We start from the raw sequence: 16,423 nt of genomic DNA, 5'->3' as shown, positions 1-16,423 counted from the left end.
AGGAGGCAATGTTTTCCATTTAACACCTTGGAAAAATATTTGCATACAACGTAGACCACATTTTTGGTTTGAGTCAAAAGAGCTGTATTGTAACTTTTGGAGTAAACCACAATGTATTGACTTATTGTGCAAAACAATTATGCCAAGTTTTTTGTTTTGGGGTCCTGGTGCAAAACCTGTACTGCAATGGGAACGGAACACCATGCCATTACATTGATGCATCCAAATTCCAAGAAGTTTACTAGATTTTTCCCCTTATAAAGTGCATAGGGATCTGGATTCTGCAGCAGGGTACCACCAGGTTGCTACCTTAAAATTAGTTTCCGTTCAGTGATGTATGATCTAGATAGATGAAGAAGCACGGTACTTAACGCCGTAGTAAGAGGTAAGGATATAGACAGAGAGTAGGCAAAGGTCAAGGCAAAATTTTGTAAACTATTGTTTGGGCAGAGGCAAGGACAAAGAAAATTCCCTACATGCAGGGGTCAGACTATGACTTGAACACTAGTGTAGGGACACTGGCAAATGATTTGCTCCAGCACCGGCCTTCGTGAAATCTAAGCCATGTACTACTATGGCTAGGACCCAGCGGCTATTGGGCAGTACAAATCCTACTGTTTCTGCTTTAGTTGCTCTCCAAAGAAAGCGGTACCCATTAATAATACATTTTTGTTATGGGGTAATTGTCTTCACAGGAAGTGTATGTTGATGTAGGAGTCTGTGGGTCCTGAAGATGTTAGCCTGCAGATGGTGCCACCTCTCACCCGTCTCCTTCCTGAGGGTACTTACACTGCACAGACACTGTAATTGTCTTTGACACCACATCGAAGTTGACAGCTCTGCAGTTGTAGTCTCCGGACATGTTTTTGAATGTTGTGAATTTCTCCCCTTCCATGTACACGGTGCTGTCCTTCACACAGGACACGGTGGGTGGGGGGTAGCCTTTGGCTTTGCAGTGGAAGCTGTTTTCTTGTCCCTCTATCCAAACCAGCTTATCGGGACAGTCTGTAAACTCGGGTTCAGCTGAAAGAGAGAAGAAGAGTTAGAACGGGTTGTGAAATTTGAGATATCGGTATTTTTGTTGGCTAATGGTATTGCTACAAGAGGTGCAGGGGAGGTGATGGCACCATCGAGCTTCAGGTCTACAGCCCAGCTAATCATAGGAGAGAGTCAGATTGCCTACCAGGTAAAAAGTTTTTTTCTGAGGGTCCAACTCTTTATCCAACTTTGTTAAATAGATCCTACTAGCCTCCAAAGTGGGTTATCCTCCTGAAGGACCTCTGAGGTCTAGTATTGGGTTTGGACTCCAGTCCAACATTGGAGATAGGAGAATTCCACATGACCTCTTTATATTGCACACTTTGAACATTGGTGAAGGGTTAAGGTCTGCATTTTTACCCCAGGATCCATTCCCAATTTGTGTCGACCTCAATGGGCTATTTGTATATTGCAGAGACATGTTCAGTCCTCCAGACCAAGGGATGCTCTTAGGAGCCATTTTTTATAGTAAAAGATAGTGGGGTCCCTTTTTTTGGATTCCTAACTCCAAACCCCAAATAGGGTAGATAACCCCCTTTTAGTTGTGTTTATATAATGTTTATTGGCTTTTATACTTTGGCATTCAATATTTTTAGTTTTATTCTTCGACCAATGGTCAACCAGAGTGAGGTAGAAATCAGAAGGGTGCCCTGGGGTCTAATGGGTCGCATAGACCTCCACTGCCACATCAGTGATATAAATGTCAGTAGGTAAGTGGGACCCGAGAAGGCTTGGGCCTTGGACTACCACCCAAACCGCCTACACTATAATCCACTACTGCATATGTCCTCACACTGCTGTGTTCTGTGCAGGGAATGATGTAACATTTTGCAATGTTAAGTTATGGGCACACCTAGCGCTACACTCAGTCCCTTGGTGTGACAGTGTTACCTCGAAAGGCTATTCCTCCTCTTCCCTCTTTATTATTTCTTTTCCTTTGGTTAGTACTTAAAGAGGTTGTCCCAATGTAAGAAGTTATCCTGAATCCACAAGTTAGGGGATAAATTCCTAATCAGTGGGGTTTTAACAGCTGGAACCCCAACCAATCATGAAAGCCGGACCCAAAATGCTGAAGATTGCTGAGCATTGCGCTTGACCATTCTCCAGCCAATCCCATGTGGTGAGATTGATTGGTGATGGTGATGATTGGTGATGGTGATGATTGGTGATGGTGATGATTGGTGATGGTGATGATTGGTGATGGTGATGATTGGTGATAGGGATGATTGGTGATAGGGATGATTGGTGAGGGTCCTCCAGCTGTGATTCTTAGTGAATTGAGGAAAACTACCTAAATTTGGGACAACCCTTTTAAGGTTTCGGCACTTGCTAAAGGGAGAAGAAAATCCATGGGGAAGAGGATTAGGAGAGTGGTGATCGAATGGGACAATGTCACCCCATGGGGTGGGCAGGGAAGATGCAGATCTTAAACCTGCTCCTCCCTGATTCCTTGAACTGACTTTTATTTTAATAGCTGATTCGGGTGGACTTGCATCCCACCGCTGCGTGTGACCCCTGCTCTCTTAGTAGTGTGGGATGCATTATGGGTAAATCCGCCTCTTCCTCTGTCCATTGAACTTCCCCCATATTTGCACCACCATCTGCATTGAACGACTTCTGTAATCTCCTACCCGGAGATTGCTACAGCTGTTACTCAGAGCAGAGGAGTGGGGCTGTAGAGAAGCCCAGGATGAAGTTACAATCTTGGAATATGAAATAATTTTTCACAGTCCTGCTGCTACTAACAACATACCTAAAGGTCTGATTACACATCTCTCCAGTGACAAACACGTGTGCAAAAACAGGCCGCAGGTTTGGGCCGGGAGGAAAGAGCTCAATGGCTGCGGTGCAAAAAAAGGGCACGAATAGGACCTGCCCCAGCTGCCGTTTTTGCGGCCCTAAGCCGTGCACATACTACATGGTCACATCTTTTCTCATGGATTCTGTCAGTGATGTTTACTGGCTTCAATCCAAGCACTTCAGCAAAATCTGTACAGGGAAAGCCGAAGACACAGCGAGTCCTGGCCTTTTTGGGAGACAGCAAGCCTTCTCCATGCTGGATGGGAACGAAAAAAAAAATCCTAAAATAACAGAAAGTTCTAAAAGAGAAAAAAAATCTGCTGCATATATGAGAAACTTGTCTGCAAACAAGTTGTGTATGAGTCATGTCCTCCGCTCACTGCCAAGATTCCCCCACACATGGGCCGGTGCCTGGCATTGTAGGGTGTAAGTCCTGTAGTACAGGGACAGGGCGGGAGATGCTCCTATTAGGAGGTAAATGTTGGGTAAGAAGATCACTTTTCCAAACTTTTTTCCTATTTTGAAGAAATAATTAGGTCCATATATCACTGTTTTATCTGCAGCCTTGTCTGAGGGTTTGTTGCGCTCTTTTAGTTGGTGGGAGGAAACTTTGCACCTTGTGACTCACTGGGGGTCATTTACTAAGGGCCCGATTCGCATTTTCCCGACGTGTTACCCGAATATTTCCGATTTGCGCCGATTTTCCCTGTATTGCCCCGGGATTTTGGCGCACGTGACTGGATTGTGGCGCATCGGCGCTGGCATGCACGCGTCGGAAATCGGAGGGCATGGCCGAACGAAAACCCGACGGATTCGGAAAAACCGCCGCATTTAAAAAAAAAATGTGTCGCGAAAATTGCACTTACCTTCACCAAGTATAGGCCGGTGAATTTCAGGGCATTACAGCGAACCTCGGCGGACTTCAGTGCAGCGACATCTGGTGGACGTCGGAGGAATTGCCTTAGTGAATCCCGGCCGGAGCCGAATCCACCGCACAGAACGCGCCGCTGGATCGCGAATGGGCCGGGTAAGTAAATCTGCCCCACTGACTCCTCCCCTCACAATAGACATCCATGAAATCTGAATTCCCGCAGATTCTGTGTTGATTTTAGCAAGACGGAATTCAGATGTAAAGTAAATAAGGAGGTGCGAGGGAAGGATAAGAGCCAAGCAAGTGGAGAAAGAAGCACTGTTATTCTTATATGTGTTTACTAATAATTCATGCAAAGTTTGTTGAAAAATTAGTGACCACGACCCAACAATATAAGGCTTAATTTCGTCTGTGGTTAGCTTTGGTGTCCACACAAAGGGAGGCGAGGATAGCAACCGTCAGTTCCTGATAGTAATCAATGGTATGTGCGTCTTTATCATGCACATATCACTGATTGCCGCTGCTTCTTTAGGAAGCTGCCTGTTCCCTCTGCGGTGAGCAATAACATCATTGTTGCTGCCTGTTCCATAGAGAGTACATTGGCACCAGGGGTATCACACTGCCAGTGTCCTGTGTGAAATAAAGAAGCGTCTGCCAAGGAGGAGGCTGCAGGGAGCACAGGTAGGTGAGTATACTTTTTTTAAAATTTTCTTCAACATAACTATGGGGATCCTGCGCTGTATTACTGACCACGGGTATTGTGCTATTCTCAGGAGGATCCCATGCTATATTGCTGGGGGGTGTCCTGCACTATTTTATGAGAGTGAATCCTGTGCTATACTATTAGTGGGATCTTGTGCTATATTACTATGCTGTCCTGTGCTACATTACTAAGGTGGGGGTGTGGGGTCCTGCGCTATATTACTAGGGGGGGGGGGTTCTATGATATATCACTAGGGGACGGACCAGCGCTATATCACTAAGGGGGTCCTGCGCTATATCACCAGGGGGGGTCCTGCGCCATATTACTTGGTGGGTCATGCGCTATATTACTAGAGGGTCTTGTGCTATATCAGGAGGATGCTTTCAGTGCTACATGACTATAGGGGTCATGTGCTACGTTAGTATAGAGGAATGATTGGCTACATTACTATGGGGTGCTACAGATGATTTTACAGTGTAGTTTGGAAAGGGGGACAATTTTGACTAGGGCACCAAAATTAACTTATCCCTATCCACCATGGATATTATAGGGACTGCCATAAATGTCTGTACAAAATTGTGTTAATTTTTTTAAATGTATAAAATAGGGGGAACCAAAATAACTTGGGAAGCACCCACTAATTTTTGTATTGGCTGGTGGATATGGGCCACGTGGAACACACTGCATCCTGCAGACTTGGCCACATACTTACTCTGAATATTCAGCTTTTGAGGTCTGCTCTTGGTCCTGAAGTGAGCCTCGCAGGATATCTCCACCTCGTGCATGTCTTCGGTGACCTCCAGTGTGCAGGTGACATTAGGGAGATTTCCCTTGTGAGAGATACAGTTTTTGAGTTTTTGCTCTGTGATGATCCGTAACTCCACCTCCAGACATTGACAATCGCTGGCCGGCAGCATGCAGGTCACCTTTGTTTCCTCGTTTATTTTTACCTTGTCTTCTAAGCTGACTATGGGAATTGGAAGCAGAGCTGTTGGAAGGGAATAAAGAGAAATTTTAATAAAAATTCCTTCATTTGCTCATGTGTTATCCCTTCTTGTTTGATACAGAATATTGAAAATTCTCTGCATTTTAAACAAACTGGCTTCCTGCAGCAACCACTAGAGGGAGCTCTGGAGTACAATGAAGACTGTTTATAGATAGAACTCTATAATAACTATAAACTCCGAAGCTCCCCCTAGTGGTGACACTAACAGTGATCTTTAATCACTTATAAGTCTGTGACAGGGGTTTGAAGTTCAGGATTAGGAAAAACAAAATTCAGGGTATTAGTACAATTAATCAATACAAAATAAGGGAATTGATTGGAATAATGAGGCTACAAGTAATAAAAAGTATGGATTCACTTTAAAGTGTACACTGAATTGGAAAAACAAAAACAAAAAAAAATTCCATTCCACAATTCTTTAAATATTCCCCAGAATTCTCCAGTCTGTAATGAAATGTACACACCCAGATCCACACATCATACCAGGCATCTGCCAGTCCCAGTGCACTGCCAGGACTTGTTAGTGGAATTCATACCAGAGGTGACTGGATACACACATTCTGTGTTGTAAGTACAATGCACAAGAAGAGGCTTGTTGGACCCAGCGGTGTATCGGAGCAGAGGGTGGTTCTGCACATCAGGCTAAGGTTCTGTTCACATAGAGGGTGAAAATCTGATAATTATTTACAAAATTCATATTGCAACAAGATTTGATACATAATATCCCAGAATCTGTATATCGTTACAGTCTATAGCAGGACAGCAACGTATGGACCCATATATCAGGGGTCCAACTAGAGTCTAACTTTTAACAAAATAAGCCAAGTAACTGCATCATAAAGCACCCACATACTACTCCGGACAAGTCTCTACATAAAAATAGCACATACTACAAGCGACCAACTACTTAAGGACACCCGACTTACAGACGACCCCTAGTTACAGACAGACCCCTCTGACCTCTGGTGAAGCACTCTAGGGGGGACATTAATCATAGTGGGGTCTCAGGTTCGCCTGTTTTTGCGCCTGGTTTGCTCTTCTTTTTGGCTCCTGATCTATGATGGATCTGGTTCTGCCTTAGTAAATGCACTTTGGAATTGTCGCATGTCCCATTCATTTGCGCCTAAATTAGCGCCAAATTTGGCGCAAATTGTTAGATCTCATTTGTGAGCAATAATGAAAAGAGACTGAGAAAATGTGACAGAACGTTCAGGGCTTCATCTCTGCACAAAAACTATCATTGTGATGTAACTGCAGGGACTAAAAGTTACAGAGATGTAAAAAAAAAAAATATATATAATGTACAGTAAATGGAGACTGATAATATTCTCAGATCTGTACAATAAGACAATAATCACTCCCAGAGATGATCCCATAGACCAGTGATGGCGAACCTTTTGGAGACAAAGTGCCCAAACTACAACCAAAATCCACTTATTTACCATGAAGTGCCAACATGGCATTTGAAGCAGTAACTTATTGCTACTGCTTCCACATCTTTCAATCGTATCGGCCCCCTGAGGCAACCAATACAGTTGAAAGAAGGAGGACAAATTCAGACTCTCATTGTAGCTTCTCTGCAGGGTCTCTCAGCACCGTCTCACTTTTCCTGCAGTTCCAAACAGACAATGAAGTGTCCCTTTAAAATAGCGCTGAGAGCAGCAGCTCTTCCTGGGACTGCAGAAAGTTATGGTGGATTTGGTCCTATTTGCTGAATTCTGTCCTGGGCAATGGTCTGAGTGCCCACAGAAATGGCTCTGAGTGCCACCTCTGGCACCCGTGCCATAGGTTCGCCATCACTGCCATAGACAATGATGAAGTCGTTACTGGGGAAATTTTACATTATAAAACTGCTCCGAAGTATTTTCCATGTTGTATACAGGTGATTCTTCATTTGGGAACCTAAAATGTATGTTTTTAGTAATGAAAAGGGAAGATTTTTGGAAGTGCACCTGCTCAGAGGAGGTGCATTTTCTGCACCTATTTTGTGCCTTTTTTAGGCGCAAAATAGTGATAGATCCGGTGCAAACATCTGTATAGGACGCACTCACTGGGGCAGATTTACTTACCCGGTCCATTCGCGATCCAGCGGCGCCTTCTCTGCGCTGGATTCGGGTCTGGCCGGGATTTATGAAGGTAGTTCCTCCGCCATCCACCATCTCAGCATCTCAGTGCGCCGGAATACACCGAGCTGGACCAGGTGAAGGTAAGCGCGAGTCCAGCGACAGATTTTCGTTTTTTAAATGCGGCGGTTTTTCGTTCGGCCACGCCCCCCGATTTCCGTTGCGCGCATGCCGGCGCCGATGCGCCACAATCCGATCGCGTGCGCCAAAATCCTGGGGCAATTCAGGTACAATCGGCGCAAATCGGAAATATTCGGGTAACACGTCGGGAAAACGCAAATCAGGCCCTTAGTAAGTGACCCCCACTATGTCAGATAAGGCGCAGGGACTCAAAACCACTAAGTGCCGAACTTTGCCGTGCGCCAGAAAATGGTGCATAGATGCGCCTAATTAACGAGATGTGCCAGATTTTTGCGCTAAAACACGCTCAAAACAGTCTAACAGACTATGATTAATGTCCCCCCAAATGCTTTACTATAGTCCCAGGCTGCAATGATCAGCTGTAAGGTGTCTGTAATGAAGCTTTATTGGTAATCCTTGGTCCCATACAGAAAAAATTTTTGTCACTGGGGCAAAAAAAAAAAAAATGTTTGTCTGGATCTACAATTATAAAATATACAGTTTCGACTTACATACAAATTCAACTTAAGAACAAACCTATGGAACCTATCGTGTACGTAACGCGGGGTACTGCCTGTACTCCACTTTTCGGTGTGTACATGTGAGAAAAGAGGTCTCCATGACACTAGAAATAATTGACAATAACATTTACATTAGTCATATTTTAGGAAGAATAACATTAGTCATTAAATAACAGTGCCAGATGTGCCCAGAACATGGCATATGGATATCCGGGATTTTTTGTTTAAGTTGCTGTGGAATAACAGGATTGTGATCCATTCATTGTTTCAGATCGTACATTTCCACTGCTCCCCATCTGACTCACACCAAGGTGTTTTCATCACACAGTCACATCTTCCTATGAATCCACCTGCATGTCTGGGGGTGGGGGTGGGACCAGACCCCATTACGGTCCCACTTACAAGTTGGATTAAACTTTTTATCCATTTTTTAGCCTTCCTTCAATACTAGTCTCTTAGTTTTGGGTGCCTTATGTAGTGTATCATTGTTCTGGATCCCAAAATTCATTGGGGCACATTTACTTACCCGGTCCATTCGCGTTCCAGCAGCGGCTTCTCGGACGAGCGTTCGGGTCTTCCGGCGATTCATGAAGGTCCTGCGCCCGATGTCCACCAGGTGTCGCTGCTGCGCCGAGGTCCGCCGAGTTGCGTCGGAGTTCACTGATCTCTTCCTGGTGCATGTGAGTATGGCCCGTGCGACCAATTTTTTGTTTTAAATGCGGCGGTTTTTCCGAATCCGTCGGGTTTTCGTTCGGACACGCCCCCCGATTTCCGTCACGTGCATGCCAGCGCCGATGCGCCACAATCCGATCACGTGCGCCAAAATCCCGGGGTAATTCATGGAAAATCGGCGCAAATTGGAAATATTCGGGTAACACATCGGGATAACGCAAATCGGGCCCTTAGTAAATGATCCCCATTGTCTTGCTGCTCAGAACCTCACGTGTCAGTATGTTCTTGTTATGAGAATTGGAGCCCCCCAAACAGAGTAAACCTGATGTCACGCATGGGGGTGTGGGAGAGTCTCTTTCGACTAAAGTCTGTGGACTCCCTAGACCATCGCGGGAGATGATGGTACTACCCGCAACCTGGGACCTGAATCAAAGTGACCCTGGTCTTCGCCAGAGCCCGCCGCAAAGCCGGATGGTCTTGCTGTGGCAGGAAGCCATCAGGTCGTTCCACGGGTGCGACTGGGCCTGCAGTGGCAGCCAAGGTAGGGACACAGGGAAGGCAGGACCACGGGAAGGCCACTGGGATACAGGAGCACAGGAACACCACAGGAACACAGGACCACGGGAATACCACAGGAACACGGGTAACACAGAGGCGTCTGCGAACGCTCAGGAGGCTTTCACTTCAGTAGAATGACTTGAAGATCCGGCAGGGGATGCTAGAAGCCGCAGGATTATGTAGCAGAGCCGAGAATGCCAGTGCCAATTAGGAGGACACTGGCCCTTTAAATGCAGAAGAGTCGGCGTGCGTGAGCCCTGACGGGACTGAGCCGCCCAGACAAGACAGACGTGCGGCCTGGCCGAAGACCACAGCCTGGAACCTGAAGAGGTAAGTACAGGCCCGAGGGAGTGGGGACAGCGGCAGCAGGGCACTGATGAGGGTACCGGTGCACCCATGATCCGTACCGAGGATCGCGGGTATAACGGTGAAACCTGAATATTCATGGGGGTTCCTGGGACTCTAGTGTTGGAGATGCCCGGTTTGCCTACTTTTTATGGTATTATTGGATTTTATCTATGTACCAGTATGGGTTAAATAAAGGAACCAAGATTTTTTACCTTATTTTTTGTATACGGGAGGAGTAAATTTCTTCCCTTGGATCAATATCTGTACTGTGTACCTATTCTATTTGTTCTGTAATGCCTGATATAGTGATTCACAAAATAATTTCTCATCAGGATTAATAAAGTTTTATTCTTTTGTATTCATATACCTCGATGGACCATATGCTTAGACTTTTCCTTGTAGGACATCGTTTCATGGCTTTTTTTTTTAATGTGTCCATTCATAAGAACCCATCATAAAGTACTGGATCTTTCATACAATATATGGCACCCAGTGGACTTCCAATGGGGTCCATCTTTTTTACAGGAAAAATTAGCCTAAAGCCTATTACTCATGAGTAAGTTTGTTCTGACGAGTTTGTAAGTTTGATCCAGTAAATCCTGTAAATGTACGTAGTGATTTTGTGGGAACCAAATCCCTTGTGAGCAATGGGCCAAAAATGTTTCGACACTTAGGACGATATTCACCGTCATGTGCTTCTGTCCCATCAATGAATATATTGTTGGCCTCATTGGCTGTGAAAAATACGCTGACGATTTTGACGATTGTGTGCAAGTAGCCTTAGGCTAATTTTAAACGAATGTGTGCTACACCCTGGCCAGGACCGTTCGGCTGGAGAGGAGGGGGGATGAGCACTGTGCACCCCTCCTCTCTCCATAGGGACGAATGTGCTCGTCCGTACACACAGGGAAAAGAGAGAGAGTGGGGGTCATTTACTAAGGGCCCGATTCGCGTTTTCCCGACGTGTTACCCGAATATTTCCGATTTGCGACGATTGTACCTGAATTGCCCCGGGTTTTTTGGCGCACGCGATCGGATTGTGGCGCATCGGCGCCGGCATGCGCGCGACAGAAATCGAGGGGCGTGGCCGAACGAAAACCCGACGGATTCGGAAAAACCGCCGCATTTTAAAAAAAATTTGTGTCGCGAAAAATTTCACTCACCTTCATCCTGGATAGGCTGGTGTATTTCGAGGCATTCCAGCGGACTTCAGCGCAGCAGCGCCACCTGGTGGACTTCGGAGGAACTGCTTTGATGAATCCCGGCCGGACCCGAATCCAGCTCAGAGAACGCGCCGCTGGATCGCGAACGGACCGGGTAAGTAAATCTGCCCCAATGTGACTGTATGGTGACACACGTGTGGGCTCATTGTACTCATTGGGGGTCATTTACTAAGGGCCCGAATCGCTCTTTTTCATCGGGTCTCCCGAAAATTACCGCACGCGATCGGATTGTGGAGCATCTGCGCCGGCATGCATGAGACGGAAATGGGGGGGCGTGGCCGTCAGAAAACCCGACGGATTCGGAAAAACTGCTGTATTTAAAAAAAAAAAATGTATCGCTTGACACGCGCTTACCTGCACCCAGGAAAGGTTGGTGAACTCCAGCGAACTTCAGCGCAACAGCGACACCTGGTGGACATCGGGCGCACGGACCTTAGTGAATCGCCGGAAGACCCGAATCCTCGACGGAGATCGCGCTGCTGGATCGCGTCAGGACCGGGTAAGTAAATGTGCCCCATTGTCTATGGGGACGTCTATATATCTTGACATAACTTTGCGCCCAGATATACGTCCCCACAACATGTGTGTGAAAGGGGCCGTAGTCTTTTTGTGGAAGTTTTTCTGGGAAAGCTCAAAATTTAAAATCACAACAAGAGAGAGCAATGTCTGTCCTGCACAATATGATCTGCAAAATGTAGCAAAAAGGTATTTATGAAACTCCTGCAAAATCTCCCCCAGGCACGCAGAGGTTTAGCAGATAGGACGAGGTGACGGCAGCCGCAGCCTTTCTCCTGTGATTTCCCCTATATGGACATTGGTCTCCACACAGAGATATAAAAGAGAGAAACCAAGAATCCTCCGCGTCAGATGGTAGGTGTCTATGTATGTAACAGAGAGATGTATGCTCATGGGTGTGTGTATATCCTGTATCATCTGCAGGTTTTTATCAGGGTTTTTTGTCCAAATTTTTATCTTTATTTTAGTCCCCTTCTATTTTAGGCCTCAAACCTTTAATTGTATCCAGTCTTGACAATGCTCTGTGAGATAACTATAACCAGTCTAGAGAATGCTCTGTGAGATAACTAAAACCATATCCAGTCTAGACAATGCTCTGCGAGATAACTAAAACCAGTCTAGACAATGCTCTGCGAGATAACTAAAACCATATCCAGTCTAGACAATGCTCTGTGGGATAACTAAACTGTATTCAGTCTAGACAATGCTCTGTGAGATAACTATAACCAGTCTAGACAATTCTCTGTGAGATAACTAAACTGTATTCAGTCTAGAAAATGCTCTGTGAGATAACTAAAACTATATCCAGTCTAGACAATGCTCTGTGAGATAACTATAACCAGTCTAGACAATGCTCTGTGAGATAACTAAAACCATATCCAGTCTAGACAATGCTCTGTGAGATAACTATAACCAGTCTAGACAATGCTCTGTGACATAATTAAACTGTATTCAGTCTAGAGAATGCTCTGTGAGATAACTAAAACTATATCCAGTCTAGACGATGCTCCGTGGGATAACTAAACTGTATTCAGTCTAGACAATGCTCTGTGAGATAACTATAACCAGTCTAGACAATGCTCTGTGAGATAACTATAACCAGTCTAGACAATGCTCTGTGAGATAACTATAACCAGTTTAGACAATTCTCTGTGAGATAACTAAACTGTATTCAGTCTAGAGAATGCTCTGCGAGATTACTAAAACTATATCCAGTCTAGACAATGCTCTGTGAGATAACTATAACCAGTCTAGACAATGCTCTGTGAGATAACTAAAACCATATCCAGTCTAGACAATGCTCTGTGGGATAACTAAACTGTATTCAGTCTAGAGAATGCTCTGTGAGATAACTAAAACTATATCCAGTCTAGACAATGCTCTGTGAGATAACTAAAACCATATCCAGTCTAGACAATGCTCTGCGAGATAACTAAAACCAGTCTAGACAATGCTCTGTGAGATAACTAAAACCATATCCAGTCTAGACAATGCTCTGTGGGATAACTAAACTGTATTCAGTCTAGACAATGCTCTGTGAGATAACTATAACCAGTCTAGACAATTCTCTGTGAGATAACTAAACTGTATTCAGTCCAGAAAATGCTCTGTGAGATAACTAAAACTATATCCAGTCTAGACAATGCTCTGTGAGATAACTATAACCAGTCTAGACAATGCTCTGTGAGATAACTAAAACCATATCCAGTCTAGACAATGCTCTGTGAGATAACTATAACCAGTCTAGACAATGCTCTGTGACATAATTAAACTGTATTCAGTCTAGAGAATGCTCTGTGAGATAACTAAAACTATATCCAGTCTAGACAATGCTCTGTGGGATAACTAAACTGTATTCAGTCTAGACAATGCTCTGTGAGATAACTATAACCAGTCTAGACAATGCTCTGTGAGATAACTATAACCAGTTTAGACAATTCTCTGTGAGATAACTAAACTGTATTCAGTCTAGAGAATGCTCTGCGAGATTACTAAAACTGTATTCAGTCTAGACAATGCTCTGTGAGATAACTATAACCAGTCTAGACAATGCTCTGTGAGATAACTAAAACCATATCCAGTCTTGACAATGCTCTGTGGGATAACTAAACTGTATTCAGTCTAGACAATGCTCTGTGAGATAACTAAAACTATATCCAGTCTAGACAATGCTCTGTGAGATAACTAAAACCATATCCAGTCTAGACAATGCTCTGTGAGATAACTTTAACCAGTCTAGACAATGCTCTGTGACATAATTAAACTGTATTCAGTCTAGACAATGCTCTGTGAAATAACTAAAACCATATCCAGTCTAGACAATGCTCTGTGGGATAACTAAACTGTATTCAGTCTAGACAATGCTCTGTGAGATAACTATAACCAGTCTAGACAATGCTCTGTGAGATAACTATAACCAGTTTAGACAATTCTCTGTGAGATAACTAAACTGTATTCAGTCTAGACAATGCTCTGTGAGATAACTATAACCAGTCTAGACGATGCTCTGTGAGATAACTATAACCAGTTTAGACAATTCTCTGTGAGATAACTAAACTGTATTAAGTCTAGAGAATGCTCTGTGAGATAACTAAAACTATATCGACACAGTGATGTCACAGCGGGAGTATGGTGCAGCATTCACTCCATTCTCATCACTCCCCATAGGACATCATTGCCAGCACCGCTGCCATACACAAAGTGATAACTCTTGTCTGTAATATTCATGTCTCACCTTATCAGGGAGAACTGGATCCCAGTCTATGTGTATCACTCATAGGGATTTACATTGTAGGTTTTGATGCTCTTGTATCTACTTATTATTACTATTATTATTATACAATGTTTGCTGGGGAAACTTACAACCAGTTGTGTTCCAAATATCACAGTAAAAGGATAATACACACAGTTATGTCACAGTACAGGGATAATACACACAGTGATGTCACAGTACAGGGATAATACACACAGTGATGTCACAGTACAGGGATAATACACACAGTGATGTCACAGTACAGGAATGATACACACAGTGATGTTACAGTACAGGGATAATACACACAGTGATGTCACAGTACAGAGATAATACACACAGTGATGTCACAGTACAGGGATAATACACACAGTGATGTCCCAGTACAGGGATAATATACACATTGATGTCACAGTACAGGGATAATACACACAGTGATGTCACAGTACAGGGATAATACACACAGTGATGTCACAGTACAGGATAATACACACAGTGATGTCACAGTACAGGGATAATACACACAGTGATGTCCCAGTACAGGGATAATACACACAGTGATGTCACAGTACAGATATAATACACACAGTGATGTCACAGTACAGGGATAATACACACAGTGATGTCACAGTACAGAGATAATACATACAGTGATGTCACAGTACAGAGATAATACACACAGTTATGTCACAGTACAGGGATAATACACACAGTGATGTCACAGTACAGGGATAATACACACAGTGATGTCACAGTACAGGGATAATACACACAGTGATGTCACAGTACAGGAATAATACACACAGTGATGTCACAGTACAGAGATAATACACACAGTGATGTCACAGTACAGAGATAATACACGCAGTGATGTCACAGAACAGAGATAATACTCACAATGATGTCACAGTACAGAGATAATACAAACAGTGATGTCACAGTACAGAGATAATACACACAGTGATGTCACAGCACAGGGATAATACACACAGTGATGTCACAGTACAGGGATAATATTGTAATATCAAGCAGTAAGACACAAGGTGACATTTTAAATTAAGCATTAACAAATTGCTCTGGCAGTAGATGTTACTTTATTGCACACAGTGATGTCTCAATTTTTTGTCCTAATCCACACAATGCCATGGTAAAGTGGACAATGGTAAAGTAATGCTGCAGTCGGGTTATGATGCACACAGCAGAGGTGGCCACAGAAGACCTTAACTTGGGGGTCACATTCCATTCTCCGCACCCATATACCATCGCCCATTGTTATCACTAACCGCACCTTCACTGGAAACGTCCCCCGAGGTGATGGGCTCCATGACAGCTCCTGCCCTAGTAGTTACACCATGAGAGGTCCTGTCATGGCCCTGGCTGGCTGAGCAGCAGAAGACAATACATCAAAGCCATGATTATCCATGCAGATGAAGATGGGTCCTTAAAAAATTTACTGTGGTGACCCCAAGGTATCAGTCAGACATAAATTAGTCCTTTTGATTTTATATTAGAAGAAATGCAAATAAATCAAGACATTTTCCCATGAGCACGACCCTTCAAGATGCCTTCAAGATGACAATGTCCAGGGCTCTAGATGAGTCCTAAGTATCTGCCTATAGTTTGCACTAAGTGGAACCAGCCCTGAACCAGTGAGGCTTCTCAATGGCTCTCCGCCAAAATCGTTATTTTCGGAAAAACTCCATAAAACTCCATTTTTCCACCACATAAAAGTGACGACCTTCCTTCTTACAGTTATATATAGAGTTGTGCTAAAGAAACGGCAACGATATTAAAAATCCACCGCAACAAAGAGACTAAAAAGATCAAAACTGGAATATAGCTCCAGGGTGGGACCTCAGAGACCCCAAATCCAGCCTAGAAGAGCATAGCTAAGTACTTACCTGTACCATATGGGTTGTGTGTGCTGGGATAGAGCTTACCATGTACTCTGAAGACTCGGAGGAAGGTGATGAAGAACAGAGACCACACAAAGGAGACCTCCATAGTGAGGAGATGTCAGAGGGTCCTGCTGGAAGGTGGTGGCTGTAGATGGACAGATGTCAGAGGAGGACCAGGAGGATCAGCTTCTCGGAGACTCCAGTGCTGCAGACTAGAGGCTATACTGCTAGAAAAGACTCTTCAAAGAGCCTTATTATGACACGTGTTATGATG

General features: G+C 44.2%; 2 protein-coding genes across 4 annotated transcripts in view; both read right to left on the bottom strand.

Moving 5' to 3' along the window:
* Positions 1–16,423, bottom strand: part of PDE4A (phosphodiesterase 4A) — an 873,456-nt gene that overhangs the window by 516,532 nt on the left and 340,501 nt on the right. The window lies entirely within an intron of this gene.
* LOC140128094 (intercellular adhesion molecule 5-like) overlaps positions 1–16,423 on the bottom strand; it is a 20,787-nt gene extending 4,364 nt beyond the window's left edge. The window contains exons 1-3 of the mRNA XM_072149478.1: positions 16,192–16,423; positions 5,125–5,400; positions 790–1,023 (exon numbers count right to left, since the gene is read on the bottom strand). Of these exons, the coding sequence (XP_072005579.1) occupies positions 790–1,023; positions 5,125–5,400; positions 16,192–16,255 (574 nt within the window). The 5' untranslated portion in view covers positions 16,256–16,423. The remainder of the gene's footprint in view (positions 1–789; positions 1,024–5,124; positions 5,401–16,191) is intronic.

This window comes from Engystomops pustulosus, chromosome 4, assembly GCF_040894005.1.
Source record: "Engystomops pustulosus chromosome 4, aEngPut4.maternal, whole genome shotgun sequence".
NCBI classification, from domain to species: domain Eukaryota; kingdom Metazoa; phylum Chordata; class Amphibia; order Anura; family Leptodactylidae; genus Engystomops; species Engystomops pustulosus.
The sequence above is the reverse complement of the archived record's forward strand: the minus strand, read 5'-3'. Positions and strand labels throughout refer to the sequence as shown.